At 43.2% G+C, this 25,727-nt stretch overlaps 1 protein-coding gene across 2 annotated transcripts in view; it reads right to left on the reverse strand.

Moving 5' to 3' along the window:
* LOC146193336 (uncharacterized) overlaps positions 1-23,352 on the reverse strand; it is a 234,037-nt gene extending 210,685 nt beyond the window's left edge. For both annotated transcript variants that reach the window (XM_084602678.1, XM_084602677.1), the window contains exon 1: positions 23,288-23,352. In XM_084602678.1, the coding sequence (XP_084458804.1) occupies positions 23,288-23,331 (44 nt within the window). In that variant the 5' untranslated portion in view covers positions 23,332-23,352. The remainder of the gene's footprint in view (positions 1-23,287) is intronic.
* Positions 23,353-25,727: the final 2,375 nt, after the last annotated feature.

Raw genomic sequence — 25,727 nt, forward strand, 5'->3', positions numbered from 1 at the left:
CATCAGTAAATACCGGACTACTGAGGTTATTCTCCATCTATCCTTATCCCTAAATGCTCGCACTCCAAGTCTCTTACCAGCAAATCACAAATTACTGAGGTATTCTCTATCTACCCTGATCACTATCCGCTCCCATTCCAAGTCTCTTAATTCTTCCTCCAAGCAAGCTGTGAATAGTACTGGAGAGATCGTGTCTCCTTGCCCAACACATTTTTATCAAAATTTGGTTACTTTCTTTATGTAGAACTATGGTTGCTGTGCAGCCACTATGTATATCTGCCAGCAATTTCACGCACGGCTCTTCTACCCCCTGATTTCGTAATGCCTGCATCAACGCCGAGGTTTCAACTGAGTAAAATGATTTTCGTAATCAATGAATGCTATGGATAAGGGCTGGTTATATTCCTAGCATTTTTCCATCACCTGGTTGATGGCATGGATATAATCGATAGTAAAGTACCGTTTCCGAAAACCTGCTTGATCCTTTGCTTGATTGCAGTCTAAGGTTGTCTTGGTTCTATTAGCGATTACCTTAGTAAATATCTTATACGTAAAAGATAGTAAGCTGTTTGGTCTGTCATAATTAAGGTCCTTAGAGTCCCCTTTCTTAAGAATGAGGATAATGTTTGCATCTCTCCATTGTTCCGGTACCGTCTATGACACCAGGGACTGCGTATACTGGGTGGCCAGTTTTTCGAGCCCGATATCCCTCCCCGTCCTTTAGCAAATTTGCTTTTATCTTATCCTTTCCAGCTGATTTCCCCATTTTCATAGTTTTTAATGCTTTTTTGACCTCATCCTTCGCCACTGGCGGAACGTCTGACTGTTTTTCCCTACCGCCAATCTCATTACGGCCCTGATCACTTTGGCTGCTGGAGAGATCTGTATAGAACTCCTCGGCTACTTTGGCTATCTTGTCTATATTCGTGATGACGTGGCCTGCCTTGTCCCTTATCGCATACATCTGGTTTTTGCCTATACCTAATTTCTTCTTTACCGCTTTGTATTTTAAATACTATGCTACAAGTTGGCTGGGACGCCCAGTATATGTACCTGGTTTCCCAGCTAACTTGAACCAAGGGTTTCAGAAAATATTAGATGTAGGTAATGGAAACCAGTTGCATACAACTCTCAATCACCAACGCACTAGAGGAAATTATTCTTTCTGCTATTATTTATTAGGTAATTATGCTAACTTTTCTATTTTGCTAAATATTGACTTTATACCATAAATGTGATTTGGAAAATGAGGGAGCGCTTTCGGAAATTCCCATTTCAATTATTGCGTCAAAGAAAGCCCCATGTGTGCCTTTGTGTTTCAGGCTCAGAAGAAAACCTGCGAAATACAAATAAAATCGGTTACTTAGCGCGTTCGAGCGCGACAATTGTGGAGCTCTCAGTCTTGATTTGAGCGAATGAAATCAGCCGCGGCACTGATTGGACGGTCACGTTGCAGCGGCAGCGCAACGTGACCGATTCCGGGTGGTACGAGGTAGATCCCGAGTGCCACCAGGCCCTAATTGTGATCAAATGGACAAATTTTATTCCTGCCGTAGTACTTGAATTGTCTGAAGTGACATGCTTGCAAAAGCGTTATGTGGCCAAATACTGACTAATAAAAAAACTAAACGAGCATAAAGGGTTTGGCTATCTTTGAACTGAGTAGCACGAGCGATAGCCATTGGGGGCAGCCGTCGGCGCTTCAGCTGCTTCGATATTGGCTCGCTTTAGGGATTTTTGCAACGGGCTAGCCTAGCTTCTCTTTTTTGATGGTCTGGACGACACGTCTGGCAGGGCTACGATCTGTCTTTAGGGAGATTACGTATATGTGCACGGCATATTACTGAGGTTAAATGAAGGAGAGGCGCAGATGGAACTCCATGATGACGATGATGTTCAATGCACAGCACGACAATGTCTGCAATCGGAACTTGAAGAAGACACCGATTTGCGCTGCATAAAGCAATATTGTGTCATAATTTTACACGAGGCGTGCTCGGTCCCGGAGATAACATACTGCTCTTGGGCCCGTGTATGACGATGAAGACGAGAATATGTTCCGCAAAGCTCGAAAGGAAACAACATGCAGCACACGAGTACGGTGCGCCATCTGTAGAACTCTTGCTAGGACTAGGAATAACTCGAAACTCTCAAATGAATACAGCGCAGCTAATGCTCCCAAACACCTTGTCTAGAAGGCGCTCTTTCGCCAAAGATGTGTCATTAAAGTTTGTCGTCATCATCCTAATCCCTGGCAGTTTTCCAATTTGTTGTTTATAATTTGTTCTTGAGTTCATTTGTGCATCCTAAATCATTGCTATCGTACTCTTTTACTGTCTCCAATGTGCGAGGAAATAGTTGAAATAACTAAATTACGAACGTTATATACCCGCCAATGTTGACATTGTGGACTTTGTTCTTATAACAGTGACATAAGTTTGATATAATAATTGCATACAATAGCGTTATTTGCTTCAGTATGCCGAAACAATATTTATTATTTATACACACTGTCAATCCTATACGGGATTATAACAGGCCAGGCGAGCAATATTTTACTTCCGTCTAAAGTTTTTCTTTTCTTTTATCGCTGCTATGAAAATGCTCACACCAAGCTGCTTTGATCTTGTTTTTTAAACGCAGTATTTAAAAATAACAAATAGTAAAAAATTGCATTTAGGCGAGTCTAATTATTTAGATGTATTCCATATTCCATATTCCTTAAACCCTGAAATGATTTCCATATAAAATGTGCTGGTGTTGTAGAAGTAAATCTAGAAACTCTGGCTGTTCTATGAAGTTATTCGCGCCAAATACGCCACACGGAAATATGCTACGGATATTTTATGTAGGCAATACTGGAAACGTATCCCAGCGAATGTATTTCCATATATGTTTGCATATCGTGTCCACTCTATATTTTCCCAATGATATATGAACAGACCATATTAAGCATCTCAGTATGAGTTCCAAAAAGTTTCGTTCGCTTGAATAAGCCCGAAGAGAATTCTCCACAGCCCTATTGTACACGGTACGTTTTTTACAAGGTAAATGGGAGTGACATCAAAGGCTGAAATATTTGCCATGGAATGATGTAGATTAATAGCCCCTTTCCCCATTTTTTTATATTTGCCAAAATCAAAGCTTTCCAACGCCGGTTTTACGAACATTTTACAGCGAAGCGAACGCGAGACGTTTGCAAGAATTTTCATGACCCGTAAGCTGCTTTTGATATTGACAACCAGCCTTGCTCATAGGGTACCCGGCTTGAGATGCGATATCGGTGAGGTTTCTTTGAAGCTAGGGCGAGAACGTCCCGGCCAACCTGAATGGCACAACCCATACTTGGCTCGTTCATGTAATTCATTATATACAAACTTTCCCGTTGAGAAACCTTTAGGAACGTCGGATAGCTGGTCGGACAAGAGAAACGTGAGCGTACAGCACGTGCCGGAACTCCTTTCAACGAGTAAAAAAAATCCAGAGCAACGAAGCTCCATGAACATCCAGGCTGTATTTGAAAGAAACTACAGACACAACCACTCTGCGTGGCCCGTGGACTCCCCGTTGTGGTACATCGTACATTTCTGCCACAAAAAAGCACCCACACGCGTGAGTTTCCCAATAGCTCTAGGGAAAGGAGCCAAGGAAGAAAAGGAAGCTCCGGTTGCGGAAACATCCGATGTGTTTCATAAGCTAGACGTACCCGTAGTTGCAGCAACAAACAAAAGGAAGCAGTCTCTACTGGCACCGTCTTTCTGCTGCACTGACAGGACTTCTTAGAAGGCTCTTGAGTGTTTTCGTTTTATAAGATTGTTTTCATTTTAGTTTACTTCAGCTAATCAACTATCCAGAATGTGTGAAACGATTGCTACCCGCAAGTAGTATAAGAGCATAGAATAATAAGCACACACAGGTCCGAATCGAGTGGAGTGTATCAGCTTTCGCGTGGTCTATAAAGCTAGGAAGTGTCCTGTACAGCTGTCAGGCGTATAGCGTGAAATAAGTCGGAGTGTGGTCAGACGACAAGGGTGGTCAGACGACAAAGAGGTTTTTTTCACACAAATTGATAGCGCTATCTAACTGAAACTCTCCTGTAACTGTAACGCCATATAATTTCTCAGCAAACGCTTTCGAAAATTCCTAAATACATTAAGTTTGAAAGTGGACGAACCATTTGCAGCAACAAACTCTCTACCACTGCAGACACAATAGCCTGCAAGTGTCATCTAATTACCCAGCTAATAACTAAAAGTAGTAATTAGATTTTCAATATTGAAGTTTGCTGGTTATTCCCACAGTGCAATTCCTATCCGTGAAAAAAGGAATAAACAATATTAGGTTTTCAAGCAAGGAAAGAGTCATTTCCTGCAAACAATATAGCGCGAGGAAATCTAAACCCAACTTTTTTTCCCCTCGAAACTGAAACACAGGCAAGAGACGCACTGGAAGCTCGGTATATTAGCGACATCCGTTGAAGTTGTGTACAATAGCATTGACGCCAAATTCAAACTCGCTACACTACTACGACGTGTCATGCACTTTGTTTCCCTCCGTCGTTCTTGGAAATAATCACAAGGCAGTTGGTGTAGTGTCTGTCTTCTCTCATGCACCGAGCTGTGAGGTAAAGGAATGTACGTGACGTGGTGCAATACCATTTGCAGTATGACCTGAGCTTCCTAACCACTTCTGACGTCATCACCGGACGTCACTTCTTCACCAAGCTTCCTGATCCCCTTTACCGCTCAGTTTAGTTTTTGGAAAAGAAAAAGTGTCCGGTTTCTTCGCGATGCAGGGCATTGGAAAACAAGCTGCATTTCTTTAAAAAAACATTATACGCCATCGTCTTGCTCGCGGCTTCGAAGTGCCCGCTGGAACAAAGGGCTCAACTTCGCACCAGGAGAGTTTCTTCCAGCAAATATTTTTTTTCTATTTTGAACCTACTACCTTCAGGAGTTTTCGAAAGTGTTCGTTTAAACTTCGCCTATGTAACTGTGCTTCTGTTATTACTTCAGCGTCTTGCTGAAGTTTTCAGCATCCTTTTTAGGCAGGTACGACCCCTCACCATTCTTGGTGCCCTTGCGTACCACTGTGGACGCAACCCTCGCACCCTCTTCTGCGCAATAATAGATATTTCCGAAGTCCAACGCTTTTGGAGCTAGCTTTTACAACCATATGTTACCAAGGAGCTAACTATTTCTAGTGACTCATTTATCCTTGAAATTAGTTTCACGAGCGTAAGCACACACGTGTTTTGCAATATCATCCGTTTAATGGCCGCATTCGGCCTGACGCTTGCGCTGAAGCGAACGCACAGAGCACCAACCATACTGAGACTGAGAAGTGAGTTCCGCGAAGCAGGTGATAGCCCCTCCTAGAGCAAGTCACGTGAGAGCGTGGCGTGATGTCAAGCACAGACTTTGAAATGGCATGAGTCCCCTTGGAAATCAGGCGTAGTATAGCGTGCACTCTAAAGGTACCAACCCACTTAAGGCAATCTCACGGGCGGCGCACGCACCCCTATGTAGTATATATAAGACGGTCCAGGCATTGTCTGCGCTATGTCCCGTAGGGGGTGTGTGCGGCGGTACATAACACTATATTATGTGCCGCGAAATACAAAAAGCGAATGTTTTGTTGTTCGCCTTTCTTACGAAGTAAGCAGCTCCAGACAATCAACTACAGAGCATTGTATGCCAACGCAAAAACCAGGAATATAGAATGAAGTCCTCACATCTTTTTACATTGTTCCGCAAGCATTGAGATCTCTATTCCAAATGGTGACAACTGAAGTGGGCTATTTACTATTGAGAGTGTCGAAGTGCACGAGAATGTAGATAAGCAATGTCTCGGGCATGGGCCTGATTTGTGAATCTTAGTTGCATTTTGGTGTCCCTACGGTGGAGCAATTGGCGCCTGAAACTACAACATTCTTATCACCAGTAGCTTAAAACAACCTCAAGGTCAACTTCCTGGCCTTAGCTGCGACTCTTTGACGGTAATTAACCGTATGAATTTTGCTCGTAGTTAGTGCTTGCATTCCGGTGCCTGCAGGAACATAAAATAAATTATTTCTTAAGATTTGCATGGTTTCTGTCAGTACCAAACTGAACTGCAGACAGCAATTCACTCAAGACAGTCCTTACGTAACAATTTATCGCATTCTGGAATTGCAACGAGCCAGTCTAACTACATCAGCCGTTTCGGTGCATGGTGCGCAGTACGCAAAAATGTGATTGTTCTTAGAATTTAGAGCGAACTGCTGAAAGGTAGTCCGCGGCAAGTGCCTTCGAACTTCCTCGTGAATTTGCATGTAAGAAATAGCTCTGAATACTGGTCACACAACCACAACCACAAAACCTTTCAGCCTTTAGACAATAACACAATGCTGAAGCAAAAATGCGCAATATAAAGAATAACGGTCAGCACCAAATTTGAGGTAATGAGTCTAATGAGTTCTTGAGCCTCAACCTGCCGCGCTATACAATACCCCAGAGTAAGATATTTTGCTCAGCACAATTCTACATTATGTTTGCTGACTTGCAAATGTCATATACATACAAGCAGATTGCAGAAGTGCCGATATACATTTGATATTGTTATACGCTTCAAGCTGCCTGCACATCAAAACTATGGCAGACAGACCCATGCATCACAATTCGGCAGGAAACCAGGAGGATCATCGTGTTCAAATTAGCTCACCGTAAAAATGTGCACTGCCCTTTGAATAAAATCTAGAATCAACAATTGATCCTTTTGCATGAAGACTCGTCATGTAGGATTTCCGCAAATTAAATATATTGAAATTAAGTATGAAAGACTGGAACTTTTCAGAAGATTGGGAAGCTTAAATGTGAGGCAAGGTCTGGATATTGTTTTTAATTGTCCGCTAAAGTATGTTGTGGGAGCATTCTTTGTCCGGGCACCTCCCGAAATAATGGTCACTATTTGGACACACAGTTGCCAGTTGCCCCCTTTTTTTGCAGCAGCAGACTGAATAGATATCCGCTCATCTTGCTTGAAAATACTAGGTAGCTTTTGTCATCCCCCTTCAGGGTCGGCCTAACAAAAAGTTCACCTTAAAATGAAAAGGGAGTAAATAAAATCTAGTTTTACCTTCTTAAACGAACCACACTGCGAGGATTCGCGGCCATGGCAAGGGGGCCCAAATAGATGACGCTAAGAAGTCGTCCGTTTTTAAGCAAAAAATTTAAGCTCTCAAAAAAAAAAAAGAGTGAAACTATCTGTCGAAGAAAACAAGTGAGAAGATCGAGATCATCCCACCTGTAAAGATCGAAATAAACTGTCTCCAAGCGTAGGTATCGGGATATTGTCTGAGAGCGTGACACTGAGTTGTGAGAAGTCTATACTGCTCTTTAATGTTCTTTCACGCACAACACATCAATTGGAATACATAAAAGCGCGCAAGTAGAGTTCCTGGCCACAGCCGCTGTTTTTCTCTAGAGGCAATAAGCAATGTGCGTTTGTGCTGTGCGATGTCAGTGCACGTTAAACTCCAGGTGGTCGAAACTACCACAGACCTCCATCACGGTGTCTCTCATAGCCTGAGTTGGTTTGGAACCTTAAGTGCGTACACCATAAACAAAACCCTAGAGGCACTCTGCAGCTACAAAGATGCCGCAGACTTGTGCCCGCAAAAATATCGAGAGCTTATGAGGCATCTAAGTCTTAGCTATTGTTTCAAACCTTATGAACGGAAGCCACAAGGTCCTATGGTAAACTCGAGTTCCAGCTTAAATTTCTTAACCCAGCATACCAACTGCCAGCGTACTTAATGAGCTTGCATTTCCTGTATTGTTTGACAGACGTTATCAAGACGGCAAGATCAGACGAAAGTCGCGAGCGGCCAGACAAGTAAACCACGAGATAGGGGGTTCTGCCGTTAGCGATAGGCGTGCACCCCTCGTTGCACACGCCTGCTAAACACTGGTTGCTTTATGCAGGCAATGATTAGATACGATAGCTAATTAGTCAACTGTCCAGTTGCTTTCCATGGGCGCTTGAAAGCGGTGGCTTTGTCACCTACTCTTTGACAGAGCCAACAGAATCTGAATTGGGAAATAGAAGCGAACGAAATACCGCGCCAGAATTCTTTAAAGCTATGCAAGAGCCGCGCAAGGGTATTCACAGTCACACGCAATCAAGCACAGAGCCTAAAGCACAAATTTTTATCTCAACAGAAGGAAGCTAATACCACTACTTTAGCATAACGTTTTATTTCATATCGTTGATGTTAAGTGTGACGCTGTGGGTATAGGAACCCGATATGTAAATGTTCGAGATACGGTGCATAACAAATACGACATAAGACAAACACATAGGATAGACCACTTTTGTCATTTTCAAAAGTTCTGAATTTAAGACCTCTTTAGTTGCGACGGTCTGTAGCATATTCTTATGCCATTAAGCAATGAATCCGACATATTTGCACGACATCATAGTGCAAGCAAGAAGCCCAGACATATTTTACCAAAACCTTCCGCCAGAGAAATTTCTTTGAGACGCTTGATCGACCTTGTTTATTCACTTTCTTAAGCACCAAACATTTAATATATTTGGACAATTCGAGATCATACAATAGGCTTGAATTCAGGCTATTAACGGCTGGGCCATATAGCTCGAAGAAAGGATGTTCGGAAACAATTCTAGTCTACGTAATGCAATAAATATAAAACGGTACACTTTGGCAATCGTCAGGCGATTTCTGTACGCGCTTTTAGAAATGTGTGGGGTATGTCATTCATAAACAGTTCAGGTAAGAAAGGAAATCTTAAGCAACTTGATGAACCTTTCTCAAGAAAATGGTTAGAAAAGAAGGCAACGTTTTGTAAACCTCTACTCAAGCCTAATGCAGAGTTTGATTTCCGTCCCTATAGAATGAAAGAGGCCGACGGTACTTCATTAAATGATCCTCAAATTCTGCCTACACTAAAATAGTTAAGTCAATGAATTAGGATGACGTCAAAGATGTGACGTCACCCTTCTGCCGTCGGCTATGAGGATAAAAAGATCAAGTAATGACGTTAACCTAGCCATAACACGTGTTGGGCGAACGATTATATTATAAAATCTATTTGAATGCTATAAATCTTCTACATTTGTCTTATCCACGTCCGTACTTAACGTAATATTATTTAGATCTCCTCCATGTACAAGCGTTACACGTTCATTACAAGCAACAGAAAATAAGGATTGCAAGAAATAATTAAAAAAAAGAAAAACATTTCAAATTTTTACTGTGGGGGCCCATAACAAACAACGAGAAAAGTACAATCCAGTAACACTGATGATACTTTGTAGCCAGTAGCACACTCCCTGAACGACGGTACTAGATCAGACTGTCATTTCTTCCTGACCAACATACAAACGCCACCACGGCGCCAATTATCACGGTTCGGATAAAATATCTGGTAATCTGAAGACGGAAAACACCAAATTCTCTTGTACACCACGTTTCTCTCACCATTTAATGTCGAATGACGCACCATGCGATATCATCAAAATTGGGCATGTAAGTTTGCATATTTATTTCGAACCAATTCAGCATTAAGATGTACACACTTCAGTGTTTTTCTATACTCTCCACCTAAATAACCAACAAGCTACAAGCAAAGGCAGTGTGTGCGAGCCTAAGATAGTTCATCAAGCATGCTGATCAGGGACACAACGACCACCGGGGCACCGTCGATGTTCCCAGTAAGACTTTTTCCATAGGAGTCCCGGGCATACTTGAAGCCCTTAGTTTTTACCTATTCTAACACTACAGCGAGCTGAGAACGGATACGCGTGGTCACGTTTTCAAGCATGTAACGTCGTTTTTGGCATTGAAAATATTTAGTCACTTCGACCACCACACATCTCTGATGGTGCGCTTCGTGAAGCGACATATATTGCCAGGTATTTTGGCACGGCTCGCTGGCAAAGGGTGAATTGATGCCACATCCGCATCAGAAAGCGGTGGTAGACTGCTCTTTTCGGCAATACTGTTCAACTTGTCCGAAAGGTTCTGATTATCTTTCTGCGCACTCCATAAAATTTCAGATATTCTGGGCGGCTGCGCCATTCAAAGTTTTCAAGTTCGTGCACCACTCAAGTTTAGTCTCAGCCGATTCCCGCTTTTCAACATTGCCCTTGATTTCCTTTATCGCCTGTTCATTTTTTCTCAGTTCGGTTCATCAACTCGTTCATTTGATTCAATATAAATTGCACGCAGAGGTCGATTTCGTCAACTTTCTCTTCGAGCGGCATCAGACCATTGAGCTTCTCGTTGATTGTTTGAAGCATCGCCTACATATCATGAAGCTTAGGCACGTTTTCTGACTCATCAAGCTGTGGAGAACAAGATTTCGTCACCTTGCACTTTGTAAACTTACAATGGTTTTTTATGACTCGCCTTTACATTTCAGAGCTGATTTTGATGCACCAGCACATTTACCTATGTGGTACTCAGATGGCCAATCACTACAAGAGACATCTTCATTGGGATCGGCTATGAGCTGTTCACATTCACAGCGCAGAACAGAGGGAAGCGTACAAGAGCGTATATTTTAGAGAGGGTCTACATAAATAATATGACCTCAACGTGTAACGATACAGTTGACGTGACTAAGGGACTGGTTCCACTGCTCCTTCTACCGCCAAAATGTCGTTGTCAGCCTTGGCCGGCAGTTTATATCGAGCGCCGAAGATACGGCAGGCGTCAAAACGGCGTTTGGTCCTATTTCACCGGTGATGAGGAAAATTGCATCCAGAACGGCACATGCGTAGGCAGCCTCTCAGTGCTTAGGCGTTATGGCAAAAAAAAAAAAAGTTGACGGAAGGTATAGCTCTGCCTGTGACAGCGGTGACATCATAAGGGAGACGTGACCAAGTGGTAGCAGTCACTGAGCACTCGTCGCGTTGCATGATGTCACACCTTCCAATGTTTCCACGGCATTCGCCTCACGTCGTGAAATAGGTATGGACGAAGACTAGTAGGCGGGCACTGAACGACATTTAATTGCAACAGCAGCGTCCCACGATCACGTTTCTTTGCGCCAAAGTTCTGTTGTTAGAAGCGACCCATAATCGCTGATTAGGAATCACCACAGCAATCGAGAAGCGTGTCAAAGATTCGGTGCACTCTGGGCGAAATGCCGAATTTTTGGCTGCACACCTCATCAAGATCGAAACATGGCAATGACAAGAAAATCTAGGTCCAGTTGCATTGGAAGCACATAAGCAGTTTATTTCTGTCTTTATGGAGTCTTAAATCACGCCCAACGTTTTAATACGAGATTTATGTTAAAAGGCAATTAAAAAGAACTACTTTACATGAACGATAGCTTGGTACAAACAGATGGCTCGAATATGTTTACATACTATCTAAAGATGTCATGCATACTTCCCCGCTTCGGATGCAAATAACAAAAAAACATCCTCATTAGCCGTTAATAATGAAAATGAGAAAAAAACTACATTTAGTGGAGACTTCCGCTTTTAAACGCGTGAGGCGACATTGGAAATGAATGGTGTCCTCGACTGGCAATCAAAGTTCACGTACAGGGGTAGTAAAATGTTCCAAGGCCACAGGTTTTGTTTCTGGTCGGCATGTTCTGGCACATGACATCTCACAACGCTATCAATTATCGTAGAGGCTAGAATAATGCTTTTTCTCCGTTCACTTATAATTTAAAATTATGGGGCGCAGTAGCTGCCTTACTATACTGCTCAGAAGCAGACATTGCGGCATGGGAACTTTTGGCTACACCTGTACATACACTCGCTCTTCATATACATGTCCTTTGCAACTCACCTAATGATTACTCCCTTAAATAGTGCCTCTCTATCGTCACAAATACCCATTAGTACAGTGCCGTACCTACCATAAAGAGAGAGAGAGAGAAAGAGGGCGAGAGAGAGAGAGTAATGTATTGGTGCCAAAAAGCGCACGGTATGAACATAAACCCCCAATTATACCGCGTCGTATGATTGGGCCTGCGTGGCAAGAGTGGCGTGTTTCGATGTCCCCCACCTTAAACTTTATTTTCTGCTCAATTTATTTTCGGTTCAAATGCGCCACTTCATGGGCGATGTCAAACGTTTTCGACCGGGAACCGGTACTGCTGAGTTCAACGCTGAAAGGCAGATAGCGTTAGAAAAAGAGCGGACAAGTAAAGGCCGCTCTCAATCTTTATAATTTGTTTAGTCAACCAAAGGCACCTCCTTTTTAAGCCCAATTTTATTCCTCTGGCACATCTGGTACAATTTAGTACTTCATAATAAAGCATTTTAGCGGCTGATTAGTATTAGGACAATAAGGACGCATTATTTATTAATAATCGATTGATTTACTAGCTTCGGCTAAGAGTTAAAAGTTAAAAAACCGCGGCACTACAGGCATGTAAAGCCGCAGTCTTTCCTTGCATTCACTGACAATATTGTGAGATAAATAAATAACCGTCAGGGATCGAGCCCACGTCCTTCGAAAAATAAAATCATTGTTCTACACATTACAACAGGCAAAGGTGGGGCTATAGATGCTCATGTTGGAAAAGGGAAAGGATCACATCAAAGCTAAGCTTTTAGCGCCTAGGGGTCTAGGCTTACCATTTGGGGAGCCCAATAGTTTGTCCTGATTTTACGCCAATTATGATTTGAAGCAGTTAATGTAAAAATAGTATATAGGTCTTCTTTAAAGGTTTATTTTCCTCTTCGTGCCTGCAACTAAATTAATTTTGTGCAACTGATTGACCAGTGGCTGAGTGCGGATTTTCCGTTGAAACATGATACGCTGGCCACACATCCACATTCGCATTGTTTACCATGGAACAGGCGCCACGAAGTGTTTTAGATACAAACGTTCTCACACAATATAGCGGCTTCTTGTGTATATGCTATGCTGTGCAGATGTTACCAGGTGGAATCGAAGGATTTCCTGCTACCTTAGAAGGGCTGCGAGTTGATACGCATGCATTTATGACAGCCGCCTCTTCGAGTTCCAACTGAATATTCATCTGCGTCTAAGTTCTCAGCTGAAAGTAGAAAATGAACTCCCGCTTTAAAGCGCAGTCAGAGTGAAAGATGCGCTTCGCTGTGCCGCTAGAGATGTAAACACTATTGATGGAAAACAAAACAGGAGCAAGGGACTCAATACTGACGGGATCAGTAGGCGGCATTGTTTCTCTTTTTAAGAGGCGCGGATTATATTTAACGCATATTGCGACTGATGGGTGACACGCCCGGCAGCCATAATCGAAGACATTGTTGTTGGACTTGAATGAAACTTTTTATTGGGCTGACTTGGGCCCGTAAAAGAACAAAGCGAATCAGCGGTTGTGATAGCAGCAAACCTGCTCGTCGGTTGTCTATTTACGAATGAGCGTCGCACCCGCCAACGTTCCATTTAAAGGCGGCCAAGAAACCATCAGATAAACGTAGACTTATGGGCGAGTTCGTACGACATTCTAGAAAAAAGCAGGGCTCCTGCAAAACACGAGGGAGGAAGTGAGGAGACACTCCTCGTCTCTTCCTCGTGCAGGAGCGCTGTTTTTTTCCCTAAAATTTATATAAAGCCGCAAACGTTGACTAGCACAACTTGGGGCATTGCCGTAACACACGGGAGTGGCCGGAGCCTTCGAGGGACATCTCAGCGCATCTTGTGCGACAAAGAAACTGACAGAGCTGCATCTCTGGACAACGAGCAAGAACAAACAAAGAATACAGAATTGATCCCCGCATGGCGGCGGCTGTCGAAAAAAGAACAGAGATTTGAATGGTTCGCGGCATTATGTTTCGTTCACGTTTCCATCCACGTGAGGTGTGCACGTTTAGCTTGTTCGATATTTTCGATCCGAGAGAAATGGATAAGAAGGACTAGAGCCGTTACACAATGCGCTTTGCTTTTGGCACGTAATCAAGGTTTTGATGAGTATGTATTTTTTTGTGACGCTAGGTATTACCTTTTGCATTGTAATAATTTATAAAAGTATAGATGTCACTTGTTGGTAAGAGTTGAAGCATATAAAAATGTAACGAGTACAAGGCAGCGAACAGTGAACCGATCAGTTCCACACACTGCACTGTTTCGTTCTCTTTCTCGCTTCCGCGAGGCACGCGGCATTACCCCCCCCCCCCCCCCCCCTCTTCGAAAGCGGCGAATCGACGCTGGGAGTGTCCTCAAGCTATATGTACACAGGAGAAGCAGGGAACACTGCACACGCGCAGAAGATCACTGCCACTCATAACACGGTTTCATTCGCACTACATGAACAGTTTCAGCACTTGAGGGCCGCCGTATTGATGGTTGTTGACCCCGAGGAACAACTTCGTAAGTCACGTTACTAAGACGTCGAATGACCTCATATGGCCCAAAGTAACGGCGAAGTAGTTTCTCGGACAGTCTTCGATGGCGCACTGGTGTCCACATCGCCAGGCTGGTAGTGAACGTCTCGGTGTCGTAAGTTGTACCGACTGGCATCGCGGTGTTGTTGATGTTGAATACGGCACCGTGCGAGCTGGCGCGCTTCTTCGGCCCGCTGCAGAAATATGTCGACGTCCGCAGAGGCGTTGGCGTCATCGTCGCTGTGACTTATGGGCCATGAAGAGAACGAAACAGTGCTGTGTGTGGAACTAGTCGGTTCAGTGTTCGCTGCTTTGTACTCGTTACAATGTGCGACCTAACTTCAACCAAGATGCAGCGTAATTTGTGTCCACAATGAAGCGCTGCTCAGAGCATTTTAACGTTTTTCTCAAATAGGTAATTAGGTATGGCAGATTTTTCAAAATATTTATTATTACTATGTGGTGAAGTAGGTTTCATAGGAGAGGGTTCGAAAACAACACATCCCTATTGTTCTCTACCGATGCATATTTGTTGCGGCTGTTTTTTCCGAGATTTCAAGAAAGCCCGTTAAGTATAAAAAAGAAAATGTCACGTGGCTGCGACAGTGCGTTACAATTTTACAGCGCTCACAACAACGTTCGGACGAACGAAATGAGCGCGCTGCAAGGCCCAAGTGAGCAGCTTCCGCTTATTTATACAGGCTGCACCTCGACTTATGTAAAAGCTGAGCTTGCCTTGAATTAGGTGACTTGAGCGCTGCTTCTTTCCTTTTTTGTTTCGTTACTATGATAGCAAAATAAAATCTCTGCTCATTTCAAGACATGGAGCGTGCATGCTTCATTAATTACGAATTTCGCAGCGCTCAATTACGGTAGCGCAAGGTCTCTGTCATGTGGTATTTTTTCTCGCGACGTTCTTTAAATGTCTAAAAAAACTGTCTCGTGTTAGGTAAGTTAATATAAAAAAAAATAGGCCGCCTCTATCTTAACCCGTCTACTCCTTAATCAGTGCATTTGGCGCTTAAGTGAATAGTTCATCATTTTTATTGAACTAATTCAGCGGAATATAAAAAGAATATTCTGAGGAGCACTATATGAGGAAAACAATTGTGCCGTTGGTCTCAAACAAGTAGAATCTCCGCTTTTTTAATAACCTTGAATTAGGTTACATAAAACACTAGTACATTCTGGAAGTTTGATCGCCCATGTCGCAGAAAAGCGTAGAGCAGAATATTTCTCAAATGTGCGCCCAGAATTCGGCGTAGGTTTTGTCCTACATAAATATTAAGGGTATCAGTCGGTGTAAATAGCTGGAGCCAGCAGCAGCTGTCAGCCGTTCTAAACTCTGTTAGAGCTCTTCCTTGCAGTGTACCGAGTGGTACAGAGTCTGGGGCTCTTTCCAATAAAGCATTGTTTTACGCTAGTTGATCAAGTATACTTATTTTTGTTCGTGATTTTGTGCTTTCTTCTTTAAAGCTATTTTCAAATACATTGCATTACTGTCACCGGTAGTAGTAAAAAGGATTCTCTTGATGTAGAGAGGGATATGGCTAAAATATCTTTATTTAGGGCATATTTAATGCACATCTGGAAATTTTAACTGTGGAGAGTGACAACAAAAATACACTTTTTTCATAAAAGTTCTATAATAGCGCCAACTTATGAAAATGATTCACTGATGGCATCCGCTGCAAGAGCGAGGAAGAAAAGCAAGCGCTTAGATTGCCAGGATGCAAGCAGCCGTCCTGGGACCAAACTTTAATGTTGCTCTGCTGTTCGAAACTTCTTTTCGCTGTCAGAAAATATTTTTTCTCGTTATAGAATGGGCTATTCAATGTTTACAGGGTAGGTCACGCTTACGTTTTATCTTGAAGATGGGAGAAGCTCGAAATTCAACGTTGTAGAAATACTTCTGCCCCGCCGCGATGGTGCAGTGTTTAAGGTGCCAGACTACTATACCAGAGTACCCGGGTTCGACTTCTAGAGCACTGCACGGGGCCGTAATTATCGGCCCGGGACCGGTCCGGGCTCGGCTGCCTTTCGCGTTACCCGCTAGAGCCCGGTCTGGCTCCCCTGATACAAACCCGGGCTCGGCTCGAGTACGAGAAAAACACCTACCTGGGCCCGAAAAACATTTAATGAGCTAAGCGCTGTTCCCTAATGCAGATCTTCTTGTTAAATCTTATTTTCATTAAAAGAGGCCTTCATTTTTATAGCCACAGCATGAAATTCTAATTCTCTGTTCCGGGGGCGTTGGTTATTGTTTTTGTGTCCGAAAAAAGCACAGCGGCTTGGATTCCTCGGATACGACTTTCCCGAAATTATTGTTATCAAATAAGATGGTTTTAGTGCCTATACTTCAGGGTACAATTTTTAAGAATATTTAAAACATCTTCTGACTTTAAATCGACTCGCTGTTAGAGTTCACGCGATCAAAGAAGCCTGCGAAGCTGCTCCTCAGTCAGACGTCTGCTCGGTGCATTTCGATGGGTATTCGTTTGAGGTAAGGGTCCAGAGTTGTGCTGGAAGTTCTCATTTTTTCTGAATAACTTATTGAAAAACAACGAAATCGCTAGTCAAAAACTCATGCTGTTCTCGAGTGCATCCAAAATTCCAGTAACAGGCTCAGATGGGGTCCGGTAAAATTGTAACACTATAACGTTACAACTCGTATGGTTGCTGCATAATTCCCCTATTACTGTGATATGAGCTTCAACGATCTTCTGAGGCTGGAACTATTATCAAAAAGCACAACATATTTCGTTTCAGCTGTTAATGCGGTTTCCTATTGTGAAAAAAAATATTATGAATTAACTCACCGTCACACGATGAACATTAACACCAACTGTCATGAATCATATTTAGATATATCAACTGGTCAGCAACCAAGCAGGAGTACCTAAGGATACTCGGTTCAAAAGCGTAGCTATTCAACTGCGGTAATGTTTAAGTGTAGAGGTTTCGTGCATTGCAAGTTCTTATGGCACAGTTGTTAGTACGTGTATCCTTATGATGATTAGAGTCTGTCATGGTGTCTTCTTCGTAGGGGCTACTTCTAGCGTTCAGGAAATTTGAAAGTGTATGAGATGTTCTGTGATGAACTGATCGACGCAGATGTTTCTTCAACTCTCCCGCGGATGAACTCTTACGCTCACTGTCGTGCCCATCACTTGCAGAGCTGAAAGCAAAAGTAGGATGTTTGCAGTGGTGGATTTAAGGCCTCTCTTGAAGATAGATAGGGATGTCCTGTTCAAACATTTGAACCATGATATTTCATGAGCACGTTCATTTAGGAATTAGAGGTTATAATTTTGTCCCTCAGAACATTTGCCGCTAAGGGTGATCTTGCTCACCATCCTACTCCTGACATTGCCCCCTGGGTACCTGTAATAATTTTAGCGCTTCAAAAGATGAAATAAATGCAAACCAAGAAAACCAAATAACCTTGAGGAAACTGGAAAAGTATGTATTGAGATTCCTCTTCAGGTGGCGATAAGAAATATCTTGATGATGGAACTGCGTTTGTGATGCTTTGGTGGTTCCAACTCGTAAATGTTCACGTTCGTTGTGGACTTGCAATGTTAATAACTTATTTAGGCCAATAAATAAAACAAGAAGAGAAAAGAAGGAAAGCATTTACTCCATGACTAAACTTTTCATCAGTGGAATTTAGGCCTGATTGAAATATAGCAGTTACTTTTAAAACCTCTTTTGAAAGCGGATCCAGCAACGAATATTATAAGTCTACATTCCTCACGAGTTAATGGTTAGGAAAAGACATTTCTGCTAGTTAACCAAAGCCTGTGGAAAGCATATCATGTGGCCAACAATCAATCTCTCTACAATTCCGTCAACCAATCGAAAATTTGGAAAAAGGAGAAGTCGGGCCCTCAACAACGCATACAAACCGGCTAGCAGTCACTACATTCCTAACAGCTGCCTTTTATTAAATGCCAGTCGTCATACGCTTCTTTTCCTCACATGTCGGTACGAGACAAAGGTATGAAATGGGAGCAATCACTTCAAGGTGTTTCGTTTACCAATCGTCTACAAAAAAATGTAACAATACTTCTTACAGGGAGGAAGGTAGCACTTATTGGCCGGCCTGGTGCACTGCAGTTTCAGCCGTGCATTTTGCGCCGTCTGGAAGCCACGGAGAAATAAAAAGGATGTTTGGATCCGATGCCATGGATATCGCCAACGCCGTGTTCTGATCATATTGTGGCTATCCGCAGGAATAAACAGAACACTATGGCACGAAAGCGGCACAATGGACAGGGACAGGGAGCACAACAACACATGAGGTGATTAGCCCTTATCGCTAATCTGCATCATTCGCTATATGTTCATATCTCATGATCTGCTTCAGTCCGGACAGGCAAACAAACGAGGAATGCTTATATGCAGTGCCGGAACCTAGTTACTCACAGTCTGAAAATGAGCCGCAAAAAAATGAAACTCACCTCCAACCTGACGTGCATAATGTTTTTCACTTGGACGCGAATTTTCGCAAATATATCAGAGGACGTTAGCTCACTGAATTTATTCGCGCCTAAAGCACATTGGTTCCAATTACTGATGTAGACAAAAGTAAACAGATTTTCACGCGTCTCATTACTGAAACTGACAGTCGTGGTATGTGTGAGCCCGTAGTAGACGCCAGTGACCTTTATTTCAACAAATATTGTTTTAGCTTCAGTGAAGGAGACGTTATTTTATTTTAAAAAAAAAACGCGGGCTCTGTTTACTTATGTCCGCACCTGTACAATTTGCCACTGCACAAAAGGTTGTTTTCAAAATACACGTCATATTTTTAATTTCCAGAACGCAACCTAGCAGCACGCACTGAAGAATTCGTCCAGCCATGTCTGATGACAGCGGTGAATCGCGACATATGAGAAGAACCGAGGAAACAGAAAAAAAAAAACGCAGTGGTGACGGACTCTGCTGCTGATTACGACAGAATTCTTAGGGCAGTGCTGCCACTTCCGCCCATGTGTCTGGCGCTCAGTACCCCAGGGCCGGTCATCTGATATGAGCAGCACTACTGGTGTCGGTGGGCTGCCCGCCGCGCGGAATTTCCTTTTTATCAAACGCATTCCCACTCACAGCAACTCAGAATTGAGGGCATCTCGCTAGCTGCCGTCGGTGCATTGCTACTGGAAGCAAAGTCGAGCGCACTCTTTTCGGCTTTATGCTGCGCCGACAGTCTTCAATTCAAAGCATACGTTCGTGTGCCGTGTCCAACTCTTGAAACGAAGCGCTCGATGGTGGAGGGTGGGGCGGGGCGAAACGCGCTCCGAGAACGACTAGTGGATTTCTTCGGTCTCTTTTCAGTTTTTTTTTTTTTTTTTTTTTGCATCACACATATGGTGCGTGAGTACAGTGAAAGATAAAAACACGGTACTAAATTGACGCGTTCAAATGTGGCGACGCTGCTGGAAGCAGACCTTCCCGAGCTGCTTCCATTGCCTCCCACGAGAAGCGAACGTCCGCTTCTCGCGCGCGTCGCGCGTGCAGTTACGCCACATGCACTGACGCAGTGGCGCCTCTATAGCAGCACACCCTCTTCAGCTGCCTGTAGCCCCGTGAACTGTCTCCGTGGCGCACACGTCACCCGCCGCAGATTGGTTTCTTGAAATTAGGTCAAAAACGCATGCGCTTTCGAACAACGCGGCTACTGCAGAGAGCTACGGCCAGGAGGCATCGAGGCAGGAAAGGTAAAAAGAACGGAAAAGGATCTTTTGATGGTGTCCCCGCCAACAATAGAGTCGCAGCCGCCTCTACATATGGCGGCCCTTGATGATAAGTGCTTTCATAAGCTCGCTGATGCTCGCGAGAAGGGATTACAGGAGTAAAATATAAAAAAAGGTAACAGCCCTTGCCGTGCATTCTGTGCTGAGGACCGAATGAAGCCCGAAATGCTGAGATAACAACTTATTTTTTAATTTATTTGTATATATTCATTTGCTTTCGTATTGATTTATATGCCTCTTTACATTCCTAACATGTCATAAGCATAACATTGACTAAAAAGTTTTTGCAGCCGAAAACAGTCCTGAACAGCCGTATATTCACCTGCTACTGCCTTCATCTGTTAACTACATAAAACATAAGCAGTGGGCATTCGGTTAAACTTGCCGGTCATTCGCAGACCCGAGGCCGGCCCAGGCTCGGACACGGCAAGGGTTTGCGGCTCAAAGCCCGTGTACGGCCCAGGCCTGCCAATAAAGCGCTTTACACGGCTCGCCCCCCCCCCCCCCCCCTGGGTGGCCAAGCCGGGGCTTTCAGGTAAGCCCGAGCCCATGCAGTGCCCTAATGCCGGCCTCGGGTGGCTGCGTTTCGATGGAGACAAAAAAGGAGAGGTGTCCGTGTGCTGCGCGATGTCTGTGCAAGTTAAGGATCCAGAGATGGTCGAAAGTACTCCGTTGCCCTCTACTACGGCTTTTCTTTCTCTCTTTCCACTTTCACTCCCATGTTCCTCCCTTCCCTTACGGCACGATTCAGATGTCTACGCAACAAGTCTGACAGATTCTGTGCCTTTCCTTTGTTGCGAAGCAAAATAAACATTAAATATCATACTTGTAGTGAGGAAAGTACCTAAGGCGTTGATATGAAAATGAATAGGCATGGTGGCCTATTTTGCTTTTGAGGTTCTTGTTCTTTCTCATTGGTTTTAAGTTGCTTAGCCCTAAGTTTTAAATCAGTAGTGGTCTTCTGCAAGGAATTGTCGCTCTTTCGTGGTTTCTATATATGAATGCAAAGCTCGTAAAAAACGCCTAAACTCACTCCGCAAGGGAACCATTAGCAGCCGTTAGCCAAATAACGACGGACCTGATAGTGATCTTCAAAATAAAAGCACCGCGACTGAAGATGCTGGGCGATTTGGCTCTAGGGCAATAATGCGCTGTATAATTTTTTGGACTGCGGTTCTCGTTTCGCGTAGTGGTAACATCTTACTCCCAACACGCAACACCGGTGCGTATCGAGTGAGCATTGAAATGTCGTCGAACGTGGCAGGGGTTCTCAAGTGCAACATGTCTGGTTATTCAGCTGAATCTTATGTTGATGTTGTTGATGATATAAAAGGAACGGATTCTGGGGATGAGAATTCATCATGTTTCTTTAAATCAGACGGCGAAGGCCCCAGAAAGGAGCCCAGGGTATCGGTGCCCGCTGAATAGGGTTCGCCTGACGATTTTGTTGAATGACGTGCACAATGCTATAGTTTATACTTAGAGAGCGACAAAAAGTTGGAAATCCTGACAATGCAAACCAAAAGGAATTTGTTTGGCGGAGAACACCAGTCCGCTAAGCAACTTCTGTTTCCCGGCAGATCAGAAACGGGGCAAACATCTGGACAAAAAGAAATTTCGACTATTTTCTAAGCATTTATGATTACACAGATATTTTTAATACCAAAAGGGCTCTTTGATTCTGATATTTATATTGGCATATAATTAATATATAATATAAATATATATTATTGTGTTTAATTTGCATGCAACTTCTTTGATTTTAGAAATAAATGTCGGTAATCAGACAACGAATACTCAAGCTAAATGTTTTTGAAAGCCCTGTGAGATGGGATTAGTCTGACATTGTTAAACTTTAGGCTCCCTGCTTGCTGGAAGGAACTCTTTTAATAAAACCACAACTATCGCCATTTTACTTCTTCAGATGAAGAGTATAAGAGACAGGATGAGAGACTGATTTCAGCCTTTATTGATACATTACCGTTATCGAGTCGCACAAAGCTTACTCACCAAAATATAACATTCATACCAATGCAAAGAAAAAAAAAGATAATGCTTCTAACGAAATCGTCGGCTGATAGGCAAGTAAACTGAATGTTAGGCAAAAGGTTTCTAGCGTGGACTCTAGACCCTATAGTGTATTGCAACGTATTCCAAAATGCTAAAATATCCAGAACTTCTCGAAGACTCGCAAGTTTCGTTCCAGGCTTGTGAAAATGCTTAAATTAATTTACCCAACCATAAATGCACCTTTCGACGTCAGATACACGTTAACATACCTAAAAGGAAGCTGGAAAGCTTTTTGTTTTCACTTTGTGTAATAGATCATTGATCTCTAGCTCAACACGTGCTTCATGTTTCTGTTTTTTTTTCTTGGTCATAAGAGAGAACATTATCCACACTGAAGGCTCACAATTCAAGCCACTAACGCACTCACTTCCATATGCATCTCGATAATGTTACTAACGCCACCATACTCATTTCCTCGCACTTTCTTGTAGGTTGAAATTAACTCTGTGGCGAAAAGTTTGGCAAAGAACTCACACACAGAAAGCCTCCTGGAGTAGGCTCACTCCATGTATAGGAGTATATTCAACTTTATCTTAGCCCGCAGAACGTATATCTCTGAGAGATTCCTATCACCCTGAAACATTTTATGGCGCATTTCCTTTTTCCGATCTGGGTGCTCACCAGTGGTTCAAAACAGTCCTTGAAGTTTGTTGTAATGAGGCGTGTAATGGTTTCGCATTAGAGTAACCATTCAAAAACACAGCAACAAAATAAATGAAATGTTTCCATCAAAATGTTTTCTTTCGGTGTACACCGAGAATACGCTACTTACTTTACCTGTGGCGATTACGGCACTGGTAGAAAATTAATACATAAGCTTAGCTACGCAAGCTGCCGCGACATTAAATTTTTAAGGAAGGCTCAAAAGTGCGTCACTATTACTGTGCTGCTCAAGGCGTGGTGCCGTGAAAGCCATGCTAAGGCGAATATTTCGCTTCACGGTTGTCACATGACATTAAGCATTCACCGACGCAAAAGCTCTACAAGGACCGTCATGCGGATCCGTCATTTATGTCAGTGGCGGAATTAATTACACAAGGCAAACTTTGAAATCTGGAGGGTACTCAAGTGATAAGGACGTTCGCCAGGCCAACCTTGAACCCTGGTTGATTACTCACAACTTTTGTTGCCTCATCAGCTTACGAAATGCTTCCGTCTGCATAAGAAATGAAACGCGCTGGAAGCTGCACGAATTTCTGCCCTAGTAATGAGTCGGACTGTGGGCGCGGCAATCTCTGCAACGGCAGCCCTCTTTGAGAGCGTGTCGTCACCGCTACCGGATGCCGTCGGCGGCGCCGACGACGCTTTTCCACGCAGCAGTAATTGCCACGGGTGTCGAGAAGACGTAAAAGCAGAGCCAGTCTTGAACGGGAAGTGTACCAGTGGTAAACAGCCTAAGGTTTCTTTTTTTTTAAGGCTCTATTGAACAAAACTAGGAAACGGAGCAGGAAAGAAAGGAATGGAGTTAATCGAAAAAACTCGCTCTCACACAGAAGGGTGAGCAAGGGGAGAGAAAATCTTGATAAAGTAACGCATTTTTTATTGCTAACTTCTTTTTCGCTCTCGCTTTACGTTGTTTTCTTTTGCGATCCAGGACTTTTGTATTATTCATTGTCCCAAGGTTCTGTTGCTGAACTTGCGGTGTTAAATTCGTAAAATAAGGCATTCGAAGCTCGAATGAATACACAATAAAATGAAGGTATTGAAGAATAAGTCTTTTGCAACATCTTTAAATTTAAACAGACAAAAATAAGAAATGTACCTGCTTTCGAGTACGCTAGCATCCGTGGAGTGTCCTGAAATGTTGATAAATAAAATGCTCTTTCTTCTAAAGCAAAAATAAAATGTTGTATCTCACAAAATAAAATGTATGTCGACATGCGGTTACACACTATGAGTCTTCAACCCCAATCAGATTCAGAAGAAAGTATAAACTCTATTAAAGAAAAGCGAAGCTTACACATCTGATTGCATCCCTTTTACACCACACTCGAGAAGCAATCGGTCTCGACAGCCACGCGTTGTATTCCTTCGGTCTTCGGGCCTCTTTATCGCCTACAGGGTGAAGCGTTTCGTGTAACGCTTGATGCTTGCGGTCTGATTGGGTCGTAACAATGACGCCCATGCGGGACGCTGGTTTCTGATATTGCGGGATTGCTGGCAGGCTGCTGACATTTTCGGCGCCGCCGACGCACGGCTAACATTTTCTTCCTTTTTTGTATGTTTACTCAAGGTTGTCGCAGTATCATTGGTGACTACACCGGCTCAGATTAATCGCTTTATGAGTCCCGCTGCTCCCGTGTCGCCTGATGGCGTTGCAGTCAAATCCGCTCCCTCTAGATAGTAACATCTATCCAGACTTCGCCCAACGAGGAAGCAGTCCCGGTGGGCGGCTTGTAAAATGTGTCGTAAACAAGTCCTCCAGTACTGATGTGAAAGTTAACCCATAATATTCTACGTAAACGGAAGCTGGCGATTCAGACAGCAGACTGAAGGAAAGGAGAAACGGACGTCAAAAATGACAAAAAAGTTAAGCTAAACTTTTCGTTTTCTGTTCATTTCTTTGGATCTTTTGTACATCCATTGAACGGTGGTTACGCAAGCAACATGTTTAAATACACATGGATAAGACAAAGCAGGGAGGAAACAGATGTAACGTAAGAGAACGTAATGTACCAACTATCGGATTAGAACCAGAGGACTGGAGAAAAGGAGGGCGAACTGACAAGAGAAAACAAAAAAAAAAAGTAAGAATAAGTTTTCTGTTTCTGTATATATATTTGAATAATGTTTGGGCATTTTATGTCTATTAAAAGGTGGTTACACAAGTAGAACTTACAAATGCTAAGGGTAGGCAAAAAGCATGCAGGAAACAAAAATGTAGCCATACAAAACGTAGGTACATACTCAGCCTAAGGGGCTAACGATTATCATAGATCTAGGAGGTAGCATCGCGAAGATTTCTGCAGATCTGAAGAGCATGTCAGTGGTCGAGGGTGACGAAAGTGATCCGATAAACACAAAGGTAGAAACCGTCGCAGAAGATCAAAATAAACAAAACATCTCGGGCTGCAGCGTTATGATTAAAAACATGAGCAATGCGCTTTAGTTTTCGCAGACGCATTTGAAGCAAATGTTCTGATGCAAGTGCCTCTCAAGATACTGAACATATGAAGCCGATTGTAGTCATGCTTACCCCATGATTGTGAGACGTATTCTCTGAAGTAGCTGCCAGATTGCGAGAAGCAATAGCCCTTTACAATTAGTCAACAGACAAAGAAAGTGGCTGCTATATGGGGGTTGATGTGATGACCGATGACTGCAGGGAGGTGGCTTGCATTACTGGAAGCGTTCGTTTCTTCAACAACAATTAGGAAGGAAAGACGGTGGTAGTATACACGAGCCATTGCCTCCCACAGATGAAAACAGGTAACAAAGTCCGCGAATAATTGTGCGTCGAACGTCATTAAGATACTGCAGCTTCCCTGCCAGGCTGAATGGGTTTGCCCCTGTTATAAACACTATCGCCGAAGCACGTTGAATGATAGCTTTCTTTCT

This window comes from Amblyomma maculatum, chromosome 4, assembly GCF_055883805.1.
Source record: "Amblyomma maculatum isolate TAMU_Amacu chromosome 4, ASM5588380v1, whole genome shotgun sequence".
In the NCBI taxonomy this organism is placed as follows: Eukaryota; Metazoa; Arthropoda; class Arachnida; order Ixodida; family Ixodidae; genus Amblyomma; species Amblyomma maculatum.